This window comes from Seriola dumerili, unplaced genomic scaffold, assembly GCF_002260705.1.
Source record: "Seriola dumerili isolate Sdu_G_001 unplaced genomic scaffold, Sdu_1.0 BDQW01000068.1, whole genome shotgun sequence".
In the NCBI taxonomy this organism is placed as follows: domain Eukaryota; kingdom Metazoa; phylum Chordata; class Actinopteri; order Carangiformes; family Carangidae; genus Seriola; species Seriola dumerili.
Window position 1 is genome coordinate 7776473 of NW_019174323.1, and position 15337 is coordinate 7791809.

At 38.4% G+C, this 15337-nt stretch overlaps 3 protein-coding genes across 5 annotated transcripts in view; 1 reads left to right on the plus strand and 2 right to left on the minus strand.

The window, feature by feature from the left end:
- Positions 1–450: 450 nt before the first annotated feature.
- On the minus strand, positions 451–3273 carry lrrc20 (leucine rich repeat containing 20). 2 transcript variants are annotated; one of them, XM_022742614.1, is made up of 5 exons: positions 2978–3273; positions 1759–1847; positions 1378–1527; positions 1062–1229; positions 451–962 (listed from the first exon to the last, which is right to left on the minus strand). In XM_022742614.1, exons 2-5 carry the CDS (start codon positions 1826–1828, stop codon positions 826–828), a joined length of 525 nt encoding a protein of 174 aa, XP_022598335.1. In that variant the 5' UTR covers positions 1829–1847; positions 2978–3273; the 3' UTR covers positions 451–825. The 2 variants fall into 2 exon arrangements, with proteins under 2 accessions (XP_022598335.1, XP_022598334.1); XM_022742613.1 differs by having other exon boundaries at positions 1759–1882.
- Positions 3274–6642: 3369 nt separating this feature from the next.
- Positions 6643–9587, minus strand: nodal (nodal growth differentiation factor). The gene is made up of 3 exons (XM_022743405.1): positions 9323–9587; positions 6942–7720; positions 6643–6795 (listed from the first exon to the last, which is right to left on the minus strand). The coding sequence occupies exons 1-3, from the start codon at positions 9585–9587 to the stop codon at positions 6643–6645; spliced, it is 1197 nt and encodes a 398-aa protein (XP_022599126.1).
- Positions 9588–10562: 975 nt separating this feature from the next.
- The window catches only part of pald1 (phosphatase domain containing, paladin 1), a 52862-nt gene continuing 48087 nt past the window's right edge, over positions 10563–15337 (plus strand). Inside the window, exons 1-2 of one of the 2 annotated variants that reach the window (XM_022743204.1) lie at positions 10563–10681; positions 14708–14753. The gene's annotated coding sequence lies outside the window, so the exon portion shown is untranslated. Of the gene's footprint in view, positions 10682–14578; positions 14754–15337 lie in introns of those variants that run through there. The other variant, XM_022743203.1, reaches the window with a different exon arrangement.

Genomic DNA, 15337 nt, shown 5'->3' on the forward strand with positions numbered 1-15337 from the left:
CAGCAGTGCTGCTATTTAAAGAATGCCTGGAAAGTCTGAGCAAAATACTTTTAATCACTCCACTATGGGCTAGTCTCTGTTATCTGCAGCCTTCATTACAGATGGAAGATTTAAGAGCTTGATCAACACTTACATTACCATCTGTACTTTCTCTATCGCCTACTAAATCAAGCCACTGTGGTGACCAGGTAGCTTCAGAAGTTAGCTTTTTGCTGGTCTCTTGAATAGATTTTTTGTAGACAGTACAATAATTAGAAATTAATTGTAACATTATTGAAACTGAAATAATTGCTATGTGCCCTAAATAAACTATACAGTAACTGAACCTGAATTCAGCTCAAGCTATGTGTCTTCAGTTTAGTATAATAAATCAAAAATTCATTTAACATAGTCTCAACAATGAATAAGTCACCCAGTGAAAAATAATGAAACAATAATGCATAGTTCCCTTTGTATAAGCTTTAATTGAAAAAAACTTTTTTATACTATCAAAAGTAATAAATAAGTAATTGCAAGTATCTCAGCTGAGACAAAAAAAGTCAAATGGTGCATGAAGATGGACTGATTTCATCTCCAATTATCAACTTCATCAGTCCTTCACAGTTCATACAAAGGACAAAGTAGAGGCCAAAGGGTGTGGTCACCAGCAGGGCGTAAAAACAATGGTCTTTACACACCTCTGTGCTCTTGTTTCTTGTACAGCATTGTGATATCTTCAAGTATTATGTTTTCTCATTTCTCAGGCACACGAAAGCATCCAACTTAAGTAGTTAAAGGCACACAGCATGCAGTCTATATGTGGTGAAATATCATTTATGACACCATCTAGGACTGTGTTGTGGACAAAATATCAAATTTGAGGGGAGACTGCAGAGCAGACTGAGTGTTTGAGTCCAAGGGGTTTGACTTCACGTTTAGCCACTTAAGCGCCGGCATGGCAGACAGCTTCTCTGCGGGAATTTCTGTAAGAAAAAAAAACATAAAACACAGAATGAACTAAAGCTTAAAATATACAACTCTTTCTCTGACACATACAACATGTATTAATATGTTATTATTACCAGTGAGGCTATTTCCCTCGAGGTTAATCCTCTCCAGTGTGGCTATCTCAGTAAGCTTGTCTGGGAAGGTGGAGAAGCTGTTATTAGCCAGATTGATGCTGGTCAAATGCACCATTTCTCCCACGGCGTCAGGCAGTTTGGTGAGAACATTTCCTTGCAGGTCCAGTTCTGCAAGGTATTTCAAGACACAAGTAAATCAATGGGTCACACAGCATAAATCCATTCTGTCAACATTTGTGAGGTGAACAGCGTACAACTTCACAATCTTTTTTTTCTCCATGCATCAAATAGCTGTGGTGTATTTATTATCCATTACCTCTCAGCTGTGTGAAGGTTGAGAAGAACTTGCTGGAAAGTGCCTTCATCTCATTGTCAGCCAATGTGATAACACGGATGTTTTCTGAAACACTCCTCAGGACCTTGAACACACCGTCTGGGAAAGAAATCAGCTTGCAGTTTGACAGATCTGCAGAGAAAAAATATATAATTATGAGATTATCAAGCATTAACACAGCAGGGTGATATTGAATATCTATAATTAACAAACACTTTGGGATTTAAATACATTGTTACTTGAACTAGCAAATTTAAGTTTCTGTCACCATCTGCTGGTGAAATTTGAAATAGCATCAACTACAATACAATACAGTTGTTAGGAAACTGCAGAAGTAAGGAGTAAGAGACAAAAGAGTCTTACCCAAACAATCTTTCCCCTCCTCTACAGTTGCATTAATCCTCCGGGCCACATTTGCAACTGCCTCAGCCATTTCTCTGCAGTAAGTGTTCCTAAGGGAAGTCATACAACTTTACACTTACACATACTTTTTGTAAGTGAGATGTATGACAGCCAAATAATATAGTAAGAAATAATGACAATGGCTTCATGCGGTTACCACACTGCTACACTGACTCAATAATAAGTAGGTGATGTATCTCTTCTTAGGTTTTGGTTGTATTATCCACATCATAGGTGACAGAATGAAACATTTACTGGCAACTGACATAAAGGGAGGACATAATATAAATCAAATCCCCTGACTCTAACACTGAGTTAACATTTTCTGTAAATTTACATTCCTTGTGGAAGAAATACTCAAATCATTCAGTAGATAGCAATTCAACAATGAAAATACATACTCATTTTGAAGAAAGGTAACTTTCAGAAAGTTTTGTAAAGATTTCTGACCTACAAAATGATGAAATGATAAAAATGCCACAAATTTGGAATAATTATTGAATTTTATGATAACTGGTACTTAATGAAATAATCTGTAGTAAGGCAAAGGTAATGACAATCTACAATATGTTGGGGATTTTTCTGCTATCATTGGACTTTTTATACTAGGGCTGCATAGAAATCTCACAAATTATAAGATGGAACTGGAGAATGTTTGTGTTTTTGCCTGACAAATGACTTAGACAACTAATAATTTATCAGAACATAATCACATATTTTTCTGTCGATCAAGTAATTGACTAATCTACTTTCGGGTCACTAGTTGGTGGATCATGCAGTTAGTGCTCTAAAATCAGTTGAGTCCCTGAAACCTTAACCCTAACCCTTGACTCTGACTAGTCACTACAGTCGTTATTAAAACGTAATAAGACCTCAAAATGGAAATAGCAACATTAGAGTAAGAGAGTGAGCGACCTCGATATTTTATTTAACGTTTCTTTCTACTGCTGGATAACCCTAAAGTTGAAACCACTGCACTACTGAACTGGACCTGGTTGCTACTGAAGATCACATTTCCGTCCTACTACACACATAATTTAATGTAAACTAAGATTTTGGCCAACTGTTCCATGGCCTTACACTGTCAGACATATACAAATGCTGCCTATTGAGCTACAGACAACCAATTAACCATTATTTCATTAGTGTTTTATTAAAACAACGCCAGGGAGTCACTTACCCAGACTAGAAGCTCCTGTTACAGAGCCTGACAGCTGCTAGCATTAGCTAACGTTAGCTGCACCGCTCAACCAACCAAGTCTAATTTGGTGAGTGTGTATTTTTAGCCCCGGGAGAGGGCAATTCACCTAAAATATTTCGATATGTATTAGGAAGGTAATACCCACTGTCAACACCTTACATAGTAAACAAACGTTGGATAACTTGTTGCTACTTTGTGACATGAATTAGCATGAATTAGCTTCAGGCTGCTAGCAAACAGCCGACTAGGAAACATGTTGAGTGTCAGCCCTGCGCTTTCAGATTGCAGACAACGCAGCTCAACCACAGAGCTCAACTGAAATAACAAAGTAAGCAAGATAAGCATTAATGCCTCCGCTGGTGAAGTTTCAGTTTACATCCATGTCTGTCCAGACCGGTCCAGACTCATATAATATATGTAGTGAAGACTTTGAAGGAATTTAAGATATTAAATGCATAAAATTTTTTACATTAATTTACATGGATTACATCAAATACATAAATTAAATTTAGTTCAAACAATAAATTCATTTTAATTGATAAAATGTTATTAAATTAAAATGAATAAAATTGAGTTAAATTCATTACATGACATTAGTTTTAAATAAATTAATTAAATGCACAATACGTAATTTTCGGCTGCTTGTTCTTCAGTGTTATTCGTTCAGGAGGTTTTTATCAGGTGCTGAATTATCTGCAGAGGCATTATCTGCATCTCTGACACTATTTGATCCTTTAAAATAAAATTAACAGAATTTAACTGAGTAATTGAGTTTAATTGGTAAATCTAATTAAATTTAAATGAAATAATTATTAAGTTATTGTTATTATTATTAAAGTATTATTATTATTAAATTATTATTAGAATTTAATTAAAACATCAATTAGATAAAAATGTAATTATTAAAATAAAATAAAAGTACAATATTAATGAAATTAAGTTTAATGAAATTAATTTAATTAGATTAGATTAACTCAGTTCAATAAAACATTTCATTACATTAAAGTAAAATAATTAAATTAATGTCATTATTGTTAAATTATTATTATCAATTAGAATAAAATAAATTATAGATATCAATTAAATAATTTAATTGAACTGATTTCATTAATTGATTAACTCAAACAAATAAAAATGAATTCCATGAATTGAATTAAATTGAGTCAAATTAATTGCTCCATTAAATGAAATAAAATTTACTCAATTATATAGACTAGATTGACTGAAATTAATTCAATTACATTAAATTAAGCAAACAATAATTGAATTCATTGCTCACCAAAACATGTTTTGTGAGGCCACAGTGACCTTGATTTCTGACCTTTGGCCACCAAATTCTAATTAGTTCATCCTTGAGTTCAAGTGGTCCTTTGTGCCAAATTTGAAGGCTGGCAGTCCTGAGATGTCCTATTTGGAAGAATGGGACAGACGGATGGCTGGTTGGATGGACAGACAACCCAAAAAACACTATGCCTCTGCCCAACGCTATTGCCAGTTGTAAAAAACAATAACTTCACATATTACTTAAGAAATATGTTTCAGTTTGTCAATATTGGGTGTCGACATGGGAATATCTAAATAATAGGCAGAAAATATCTCTTTTGCGCTACATCTCAATATAGACTGCAACTAACAATTATTTTCATTATCAATTAGTCTGCAGGTTATTCTTTTGATTAATCAGTTAATCACTAGTCTTAGATATCAAAAATAGTGAAAACATGCCGATTAGAATTTCCCAGAGACCAAGGTGACTTTAGAGGTCTTGTTTTGTCCGGGCAACAGTCTGGATTCCATGGAAATTTAGTTTACAATCATAATATGACAAAAAGCAGAAAATGATCACAGAGGCTCAAACAAGAGAATGTTTGATATTTTTTCCATTATCTTTCCTTGAAAAATGACTCAAACAATGAATGAATTATCAATATAGTTACAGTCATTTTTAATCAATTGATTTACTTTCAACACTGTAATCACTTGATGTTTCAATTATTTTCTCGATCAATCATTTAATTTATAAAACATTTCACAGAAGACTGTGAAAAAGTCTTATCACAATTTTCCAAAGTTCAAAGTGGTGTTCTCAGATATCTTGTTTAATACAAGCAAAAGTCCAAAACCCAAAGATAATAAGGAATAGCGACAAATGATCACTCTTGAGAATCTGGAACCATGAAATGTTTGGCATTTTTTCTTGAAAATTTTTTTTCAAAATAATTGCTGATTTAATTTTCTGTTGATCCACTAATCATTGTAGCTCTAATTTATTTTGAATTATAAATATTTTTTTCATATTTGCCTGAGGCTGAGATTGTTGTCTTACCTCTGAGTCCTGATCCACTATTCCCAGTTTGACCAATGCTGTGGTCATGACTCTGGCAAATTCCTGGTCAGTCAGTGTATTTTCAAAGGATCTGAATACAATGAGCCCTCTGGCTTCAGAAGAATAGAACTTAGTTTTGCTTTGTTACAACTAGCAGCCACTTCACAGTATTTGCTAGATATTACTCTGCTATACAGAGCTTTATTTTGAATTAGTGAACATCAGTGGACTTTGGCAATGACTCACTGTGAATGACTGAAACAGTGTGGAACTAGAAAAGTCTGCCTCCTTTGATGTGCCTGTTCTTTGTATCACACAAAGTAGTTCCAGATAAATATGCCAGTGATCCAAGCAGGGACATACTGCTGCGTGTTGTGGATATGTTTGCAGGTATGTTGTGTTTATATTGTGTCATGACAGCATAAACCAAACCAGACAGTTCAGAGAAAACTATGCTATTAGACCAGGTATCATATATCCAAACAACCCTTCTTCTATATGTTACTTTAAAATGTAAAATGTTGTCAAAATGCAAGTCATCAAGAACTAAATGATTTCAATACGAAAATATCTGATCAAAGAATGACTGAGCAAGATTAGAAATCTGATCAGACAATCAATGGCATCTTTTCATACAAGACCCCTGTCTATCTATCTATCTATCTATCTATCTATCTATCTATCTATCTATCTATCTATCTATCTATCTGATATATCTAATGGTTGGACAGTATTCTTGCATTTAAACTGGCTAAGTTGTAATAAAATATAGGCTTAATAACTTTCCTATGCTCACATGCCCAGAAAGTTCAGTATAACTTATAAAACATAACAAAATACATACTCCATTTGCAAAATGTACATAAATACAATTTTCTTTAATATTTACAATAAATATACATTAGTTTAGAGTTACACAAATGGTAGTGTACAATAAAACAGTGCTGGAATATTCAATAACATTGCCATTTTGTGTTTACATTGAGGAAATTGATAAGTTAAGGAGAATAAACTTTTATATTACATTGTGACAACTGCACACACCTGGAGGGCAAGATGCTGCGGTATTGTTCAGTTTGTGTTTTAGCACATCTTAACATGACAATCTTCTCTGGAACCAGAGCTCATCACAAATTAAAGTTGTGTCTCATAGATCAGCTACAATCTCACAGTGTACAGTGACAAATATCAAAGAGCTTTCTTTCCTTCTGACTAAGTGTTTTCTTTTGTTTTTCAGAAATTGGTTGCTTCCTCACAGCATTTTTGGGCCGTTATGCTGCTCAGCAACACAGGCCATGCTTAGATGGCGTTTCAGCTGTCACTGGCAGCCACACTCATCCACAATCATGTCTTCATGGTGTCGAAGGAGCATTTCTCCGTTTTCGTAGTACAGCATGCTTAATGGGCTCATTTTGGTTGGCGCACAGCAGGGCGATGCCACTCTGTCAGGATGATAATGTTTCAGTAAACTCTGGGAAAGGAAGAGACAAAACAGAGAATTTTGTTATATAGAATTAAACCAATTCACCCTAGTCTATAACAAATATTCTCTATTACAAATAGATAGATAGATAGATGGAAAGATGGATAGATGGATAAATAGACTGTAATACCCACCTGCATGTAAGCATGATTTGTTGGATTTAGGTCTTCTCCCAAAGGACCAGGACAGGAACCTTCACAGCGGTAGGCATTATACCTTTTAGGAAAGATGATCCAGGACCCCCAGCCTATTTGATTAAAGTCTACATGCAGGTCAACTCTGCGACAGAGAGATTTTTCACTCCCTCTTTTGGACACCTGCAGGCTTCTCACTGTTTGTTCTCGCTGGCCCCGTTTGCTCCTGCGCCTCTTTGGCCAGCGGGCCTTTTTGATTTCAGCAGGGGACAAGAACTTGGATTGTTCAGCTGTATGAAGCAAGCTTGCTTTGGCCTTTGAGTTTTCATCCGAGCCAGTGTGTGAAAAGACGACCAGCAGGGCTCGGTCGCTAACATCCTGCTCGCTCCTCGGGCTCGCCACATAGACAGGCTGATCAGGAAGCGACAGGCCTCTCTTTGTCTTTACCATTTTCCTTCTTGATACTCTTTTGTGTTGAATTCTTTCTGTCGATTTTCGTCTAAGCCAGTCCAGGAGAGGACTTGTCATGTTGAATACTTTCCAGCTCTGTGATGAAGTGACCAGTGATGATTCAGTGAGCAGCCCCACCAGCTGCTGTTCTTGGCAGTGCTTGTGCGTATGGCATGCCTGGCCATGGTGATAGACCTCCACTGAGATGTTGTAAGCGCTCGGTGTCCGAGGGAGCCTGATTCTCAGCTCTGCTGCCTGGATCTGCTTGTCAGCCAGCAGGGTGTGGAGGTCAAAGGTCGCAACCCAGCGCCTGTGTCTGTACGTCAAACCTAATGAAGTGAAAAGAGAAAGATCAGCATCATTGGGGTTCACACTTTATCACAAATAGCTCATCATTATAGTGGACATTATGGTAAAATCAGGGTAAATATCAAAATCTATGTTATACTGATATGACCAGAAAGAAAAATTGCAACACATGCAACATGTTGAGGGCATTGTACTAAAATAAATGTTACCTGTTACCCCCTGAATTCTATATTAAAGTTGAGGTAACTTGTTCTCATCTGCTTCATTGATTTAAGATTTGCTTTTGGAAATACTGTTAAATCAATACAATTGCTATTTCTGTCTCTGCAACAAGCATTGAGTTAATCTAAACAGGTGAAAAGTGGGAGTAACACTGGGTGGTATGATGACATATAACCTGAGAAGATATCATGAGATCAAGGAGATCTGAACCATCTGAACTGAACCATGGGTATTTCAGTTAACTGACATCAGAAAAATGTCACTATTCTCCAGAAATAATATATGTTTTAATATCATATATAACCTTTAAAAGTCATTAGTCTTCATGGTGGCATCCTTTTAATAGTCTTATAATAACTGCAATTTTGTTATTTGTAGGTCCTTGTATACTTTATGTTTGCAAAGTGAGGTGCAGGGAAAATAATCAATGCAAAATATAATTGCTTCTGAACTTCTATTAGCTTCATGATTAATGCTTGTATTGATGGAGATTTCAGCAAATTAAGGTTGCATGTAAAAATAATCTAGTCATTGCCCCAGTGTAGGACAACATGTACTGCCCCCACATCTGTAATGGAAGAGGGGGTGGAGGTGGGGTCATTGTCATTCAATGAACAGGTGTGGTTCGAATTCATCTAAAGGATTAAAGCATTTTAAACATTTGACTTCTGCATTAATTGTCCAGTGCATTGACCCATTTAGCTGGACTGTTAATCAAAAGTGCAAACCGCCCTCTCTATGAATCCACTCAGAGCAAACACAGAGCCCCCGAAACCAATCATTTAGCACATCTCTGCCTGTCCTGGCTTCTGCATATCCTCAGTCAGACAAATAGGTAATAACTCTAACACCTAGCAGCGATGTGAAATTGGATTCAGCAGCGGGGAGGGCTGTCCTCTGATGGCTGCTTGTGCCACCATTAAATCCCGAGCTCTAATCTAATCAAGCCAAGTGTGAAGAAAGAACTGAGGGAAGTTGTTGATTTGACTTAACAAGAGATTTGTATAGGGGGATGTCTGGCGAGGTATCTAATCAACATCACCTATTTAAGAAAAAAGAGGTTTGCTTTGAGAATTAGACAGAAAAACCGGCCTTTTCACACGCTGATCCCTGCGTGGTTATTCACCCACTGAGTGGGATGTGGATTGAAACCCTCTGAGGTCGTCTGGCACGCAGCTTTGACAGGACAACACTTGAGCCGAAGGAAAAAAAAACTAACATTTAAGAGGTTGTTGAAAGGGTAGAGAAGAGATCTGAGTCTGAGCGGAGCTACTAAAGCTTAAGGAATAAATACAATACTCTACATTTGCCATCATCTTGTTTCCCTTCTCATTTGTGACCCATGAACTGTTTTTTTTTTTTTTTTTTTTTTTTTTGGAGAATAATCAACTAGATCTTACTTTTAGCCATCACACTCTTCACGGTGTCTGCTTGCTTTGCCGCATCTTGCTCCATAGTATCCATCGGCCTGGAAAAGTTTGACTTGAAATTCCTGTAGAGGTGCACCATGTAGGTTGGCAGGTGATACCCGGTTGATCGGTCCATCACGGAGAGACGATGCAGCGGCCTCATATAAACTCCATCTCTGGATTTATGAATCCCTTGAGCCAGCAGCACCAGCAGAGATGCGTGCAGCGCGACACCCAGAGCTCCCAATGAGCGCATGTTTTAGGCCAGTTAATGACAAATTCCTCTACTGGGAGATTAGGGGTGTCTTATATACCCTCACCCACCCCCTTTCATGTTTAACAAGTAGCTGAGAACATTAAAGGAAATTGACATGCGTCCTCAAGACTTGTTACCTGACAGCTCATCATCCATTCACTTGGTAATGAGGCGCCCGGGTGCGTGTTTACAAGGAGCGCTACTTTTTGTTTGCGCCATGATCTTTGGGCTTCTGCAGACTGATTCCCCATCCGTGGACTAATTGTTTCAGCTATTTGGCTTACACTAATTGTTAGCCTTTCCCATAGTGTAATGTAGTCTACTAAATGCCGTCTGAAATGGACTATAGGGAGAAGGATTGGGCTGTTGTGCTTATTAGGCACAGACTTAATGAAACAGTACAAACATTAACATAAAAAACATGTCAAAACATCATCCAGTAGTCAGTTTTATTCAGATTATAAATAACATTTATAGCATAGTATGGCCTAGCTTGGTGCAATTTCTACATAGGCATATTTGTAGTTGCATTTAGGGCTTCACAGAAGCATATTGAGATAAAAGATAGAGGACTAGTACAAAATAGGATAAGGTCAATGAAAACTTTATATTGACATCAGGCACACTATCAGGCTCAGCAGGGGTAGAATTAAACAGGAGACATCACTTTATCTCTAATAACTTCCTGAGGTTCAAACAGGAGGTGTACAGCTGATATATAGTCAATATTGATTTTTTTGTGACCTTGCCATACCTTTTTAAAGGTGTTTTAGATTTTCATGCCGTTTTGCTTTCAATACTACAATGTTTCTATAGAATTTTTTTTTTGGTTCGAGTGACTTGTAGAGAGCATCTGAGGATGGCCGCAGACTGCGCATGCGCTGTCAGTCTATTCACATAGCGAAATCCTTTTCCTCGTAAATTTCCCGAGAAAGGACCCAAAAAAAAAAAAAAAAAAAAAAAAAAATCAATGAACGTTTTTCCCAGTGGTGTAAAGAACCGGTGCAGCTCGGCTACATCCTCCACACCGGACAAACCGAGCTCTGGAAACATGTTCTCTTCAGACGCTTTGTCATCGACCGTGTGCTGAAATGGTGAGTAGCTTTAAAGTTTACGGTTCTTGTTGCACGAGCTACGGCAGCCCAAAAGTGGACGTTGATGCCGTTTCGGATGCTAAGAGTCTAACAGAGTCTTCGTACCTTCATTAATTCTGCATTTTTAATACTTGCAGCGGAGCAGTTTGGCTATACTCGAAGGGTATTTTCATGAAGTGTTTGTGTGGTTGATGGAGCATACATGTGCTTGGCACCCCCCACTCCCCGTGCCTGCAGTGTATTGTGCACTGCATTCAGTCAGTGACTTTTCTCTCAAGCTGTGATGAAAAAAAAAAAAAAAAAAAAAAATTGGGTAAACTGTCACCTTTAGGTTGGTGCACATCATGAGGTTCACACACATAAATAAGCACGTTTTCACAAAATGTCAATTTATACTTTTATTTTCATTGAAAACACTTATAACATCTCTGTTTGCTGTGATACACAGCCTTTAGGCTAGTAAATGGATGCTCTAAACTCTTGCCTGCCTGTGAAGTGGTGAAAATGTTTCATTATCAAAGTCACACTTTTCCATCTTCTTCTTCTTATTATAACATCAGCCCCCCCCCCCAAACTAAACAAAATATATTTTTATATACTGTTGTGTTACTTATAAGTTTAACTACTAAAGTTACAAACAAATGTGGTCTCCAGAGATAAAAAATTAACATACATGCTTAAATATAGTGTAAAAACCCATCTTTTCAGACTACATCTCAATGACTAAAGCTTTTGTCTTGCTTAAACAAAAACAATCAAAAAATCTTTAAGCGCTTGTGCTGCAGCAATGAACATACTTTTAGTTGTTTGCTTATAAACGGTGGAGTCCCAGTTTTGGATGATATCCAGATCTTTATCCTACATTGTTTGAATGCATTTATTGTTAGTCATTCGGACATAAACATCTGCCAAATGAATGTAATATAATGCTAACGCATGTTAGCAGGTCATAGGTAATTTTTTATAGGTAGTTCAAAACTGGAGTATATTTTGAATGTAAAGCAGAGCTGAGTTTTGTGCATCTGGGATCATTTAAGTTTGCCTCTAAATAAATAATGTCAGTGCTGAAGGATTTTTTTCTATCGTCTTAAATGTCTCTATGATCAAGATTCATGAACTGTACCAAGACACGTTCGTTGTTGCCATTAGGTGCAATGTAATGTATGAAAAGTCTATAGAGCAGTAAGACAAAGCACATGACGCCCCTTTGATGTATTATAGTCCCGGCTTTTGTTTGATTTAGCCCCGTCCAGCTGGGATCAGTCTCCTCTCTTCATATCACTTTACCTCACTTACATCCTGGGGGAAGACAGAAACTGGCTCTTGACAACCGAGAGCGCAGATCAAACCGTGAACATCACAATTAATCAAGATTGAGAGCATGAAACTCCTCAGTGAGTGAACACCTGGATCATAAATGATTGAGCTGTTTATTCTTGGTTCAGCTTGATAAGAGGCATCGAGCAAAAACTTCACTCCTCCCAGGCTTAACTTGAAAAGTTGCAAATCTTCTGTTGTGAAATGTTGCCATAGCGCATGCTTTATTATCAACTATTTATGGGGATATTGGTTGGGAATTGATAAACTAGATAGGTGTGGGGTTTTTTTTGGGCAAGTTTATCCCCCTAAAACCCAGGGGATGCTTCAGTGAATATGAGAAATAGCTGATTTCTCTATAATTGTAGTCCCATAAAAGGTTTTAAAGCCTCATTGTTTTGATCCATATTCGCAGACTGTAGGGTCTCTGTGAAGTTGTGCCAAGTTACTGTATCAACACCTGTTTGGAGTTGAAATAGTTGTCATAATAATGAACATCTGTGTACCACTGACTAGAAATTTTGTGTACACGCCTGAGTGCATTGTATGATTTTAACCACAAGGTGTCATATTTGATCACTGGCCTCAAGAGAATATTGGATGTCCCCATAAAGTGGTCCCTCTGGGTTTTTTTAAATTCATTGTAACTGTAGCTTCCTAGGAACTGTAGTGTTTGTTAATACATGTTTATCATGACTATATTGTTGATAAAGTAAAGAAAATGATATAGTGATGCTCCTTTATTGCCAAAAAGACATTGAAAACAGGATATTGAATTCAACTTTTTTTTTTAGAGACTTAGTTTATGAGTTATTTTTCATGCTCATTCTGCTCCTAGGAACTCAGCTCTAGTCCAGATGAAATATTTCCCTTTTACTATCTCTGCCTTTCCTGTTCCTGTTACTAGGCTTTTAACAAATTGACTTTTTTTGGAGGTGAGACAGACACCAGGCCTGAGAAAAGATGTGGTCAAGACAGGTGATATTTACCGTATGCTCCTTTTTTTCCACCGGGAACATTTGGCAGAGAGGATGTTTCTTTGAATCTGTCACAGAACATATTCTCTTCATCCACTTACTTGGACCTGTGCTCTGTCTTATCTCCTTCCAATAAAAAAAACTGGAAGGAAATAAAGGATTTGTACGAGTCAGAACTAGATGTCATAATCTGAAGCTTGTTTTTTGATGTGTGTGGGTTACTCATACAAAGTACACCCCCCCCCACCCCCCACCCCCCCAAGAATCATGTTTATGACTGCTCTCCCTCCCTGGATTGATTCATTCATGTACGGTTTATATGGGAGGGTTTTGTTTCACATTCATGGTGTTGCAACAACAAGAAGAGCCTTGGCCTGCGCTGCTGCAGGAAGGAAGGAACAGGTGTGGCAGCAGTAGATTTTTACATCCATATCTCGAAAACCACTCACTCACTTTTGCGAATAAGCTTAATTTGGGTATTATCTTGTGACAGGCTGTTGATTACACATACTTTTGTAAGACAATATTCTCACAGGCAGCGACTGGGTGTTTTGTTTCCTCATTTGCAGTCATAGTTGTCATTCGGTATGATTTATGTTTCGCAGAATTAGTGATTTTCTTCGGTGTGTGTCTGCACAGGTATAATATCACGAGCTGCTGCTGGCTTTGTTCTTACTTCAGCCCACAGGATGAAATAGGACACCCGGTGCATGAGAAGTTGCTCTGACCTCAGGGTTACGACTACAAGAGGTAGAGCACACAGCCCTTTTGCAGCTGAACCTCAAGCTTAAATCTAAGTATTTGCCCAGCTGTAAGCCTGTTTGCCCTCAACATGGCATGTGTTAACCGCTAATGAATGGAGTAATTAGAGCATCGTAGTGAATTAGGCTTACGTGATGTCATCTGTGTGCAGTTGTTACTGATCGTCAGCCTCCTTTGGCAGGTCGACATTACATCATGTCAGTGAGGCTTAATGGCTGTGGCTGACTGTAAGAAGTTTAATAAGTGAAGGTTTAATTTTTGTGTTGGAGACAGTTGTTAAAAGGTCTGCCATGTGTGGGAGGCATTGTGCTGCCAGGAGGCTCTGATAGTGATTGGACGGTGAACCGAATGATGAGTAAGCCTCTCTGGGTCCGCCTCCACATCCTCTTCACACATCCCCACACACAGTTACACACACACACACACACACACACACACACACACACACACACACACACACACACACACACTCCCGTCATATGCGAGCAGCCTTGCATACAAAAAAGTAACACAAAAAAAAACAAAACAACAAGGGAGCATGCTGTCACCCAACTAAACCTCAGATGGAGAGCTGTGCCCCCCCACCCCCCCACCCCCATGACCACCCCTCCTTCCCCATTCCTTGCCTTCTCCTGCTGAGTGCCTGTCTGGCATCCTGTCCTCACTGAAGGACATGGTCATTGACTTGCTTTATTAGGGACGCGTTAATGACGCGAGACCGCTGCCTGCCGTAGTGTGTGTGATCAGCGGGGCAGAGACAGATTACCTCACAGATCAGAGAGAGAGAGAGAGTGAGAGAGAGAAAGAGAGAGAGAGAGAGAGAGAGAGAGAGAGAGAGAGACAGAGACAGAGAGAGAGACATGCCAGCGAGGATGTCCGACTGAGACCAGCGCTGCTTGCCTGCCGGAGAGAGCTGTCACCCCGGTTCTCCTTAACCCACTGTTTTCTGTTTTCTCGCTGTGCTCCTCAGAGACTCGAGCACCTCTCGGATGGTGGACTGAACAGCTGAATGTCAGGTATAGTTGTGATATACTTTACGCTCTGTTGTGATACTTGACTCCTCGCTGCAGGCTTGTGGTTCCTAGACATATCATCAGTACGTCTCTGAAGGATACAAAAGGAAATGGCATACGTTGTTGTCTAAATATCACTTCAGATGCCTGCCGTGATTCTATCTCAGACTTCAGACTGAACTATCCTTTTCAAACTATAGAATAGAAAGCTCCTTCTCCTTTTTCAGAGAGAGCTTCATTGGGTTAACACATTCTGTTATAATACCAGTCATGTTTGATACTCACACAGCTACATGGATTACATTCTTCATGGCATGTGATGAAATGTTTATCATTCCTTCACCGGCAGACCAGCGCCGGTTTGACAGGATTCTGGCATCCCCACACCAACTTAGAAAATACAGCTGCTAAGTCATGATTTGTTTGCACATACACATGCAAGTTTACAGATTGCAATCTGAGCGGCAAGTGAAACGAAACATGTTAACAAATCTGTGTAAAATCTGCCAGTGGAGAGGTTCTCCAAGGCTGTGACAAATGAAAATGCTGTCAGTTGGCCTGGCGGTGCTGAACAGAATATTGTGGTC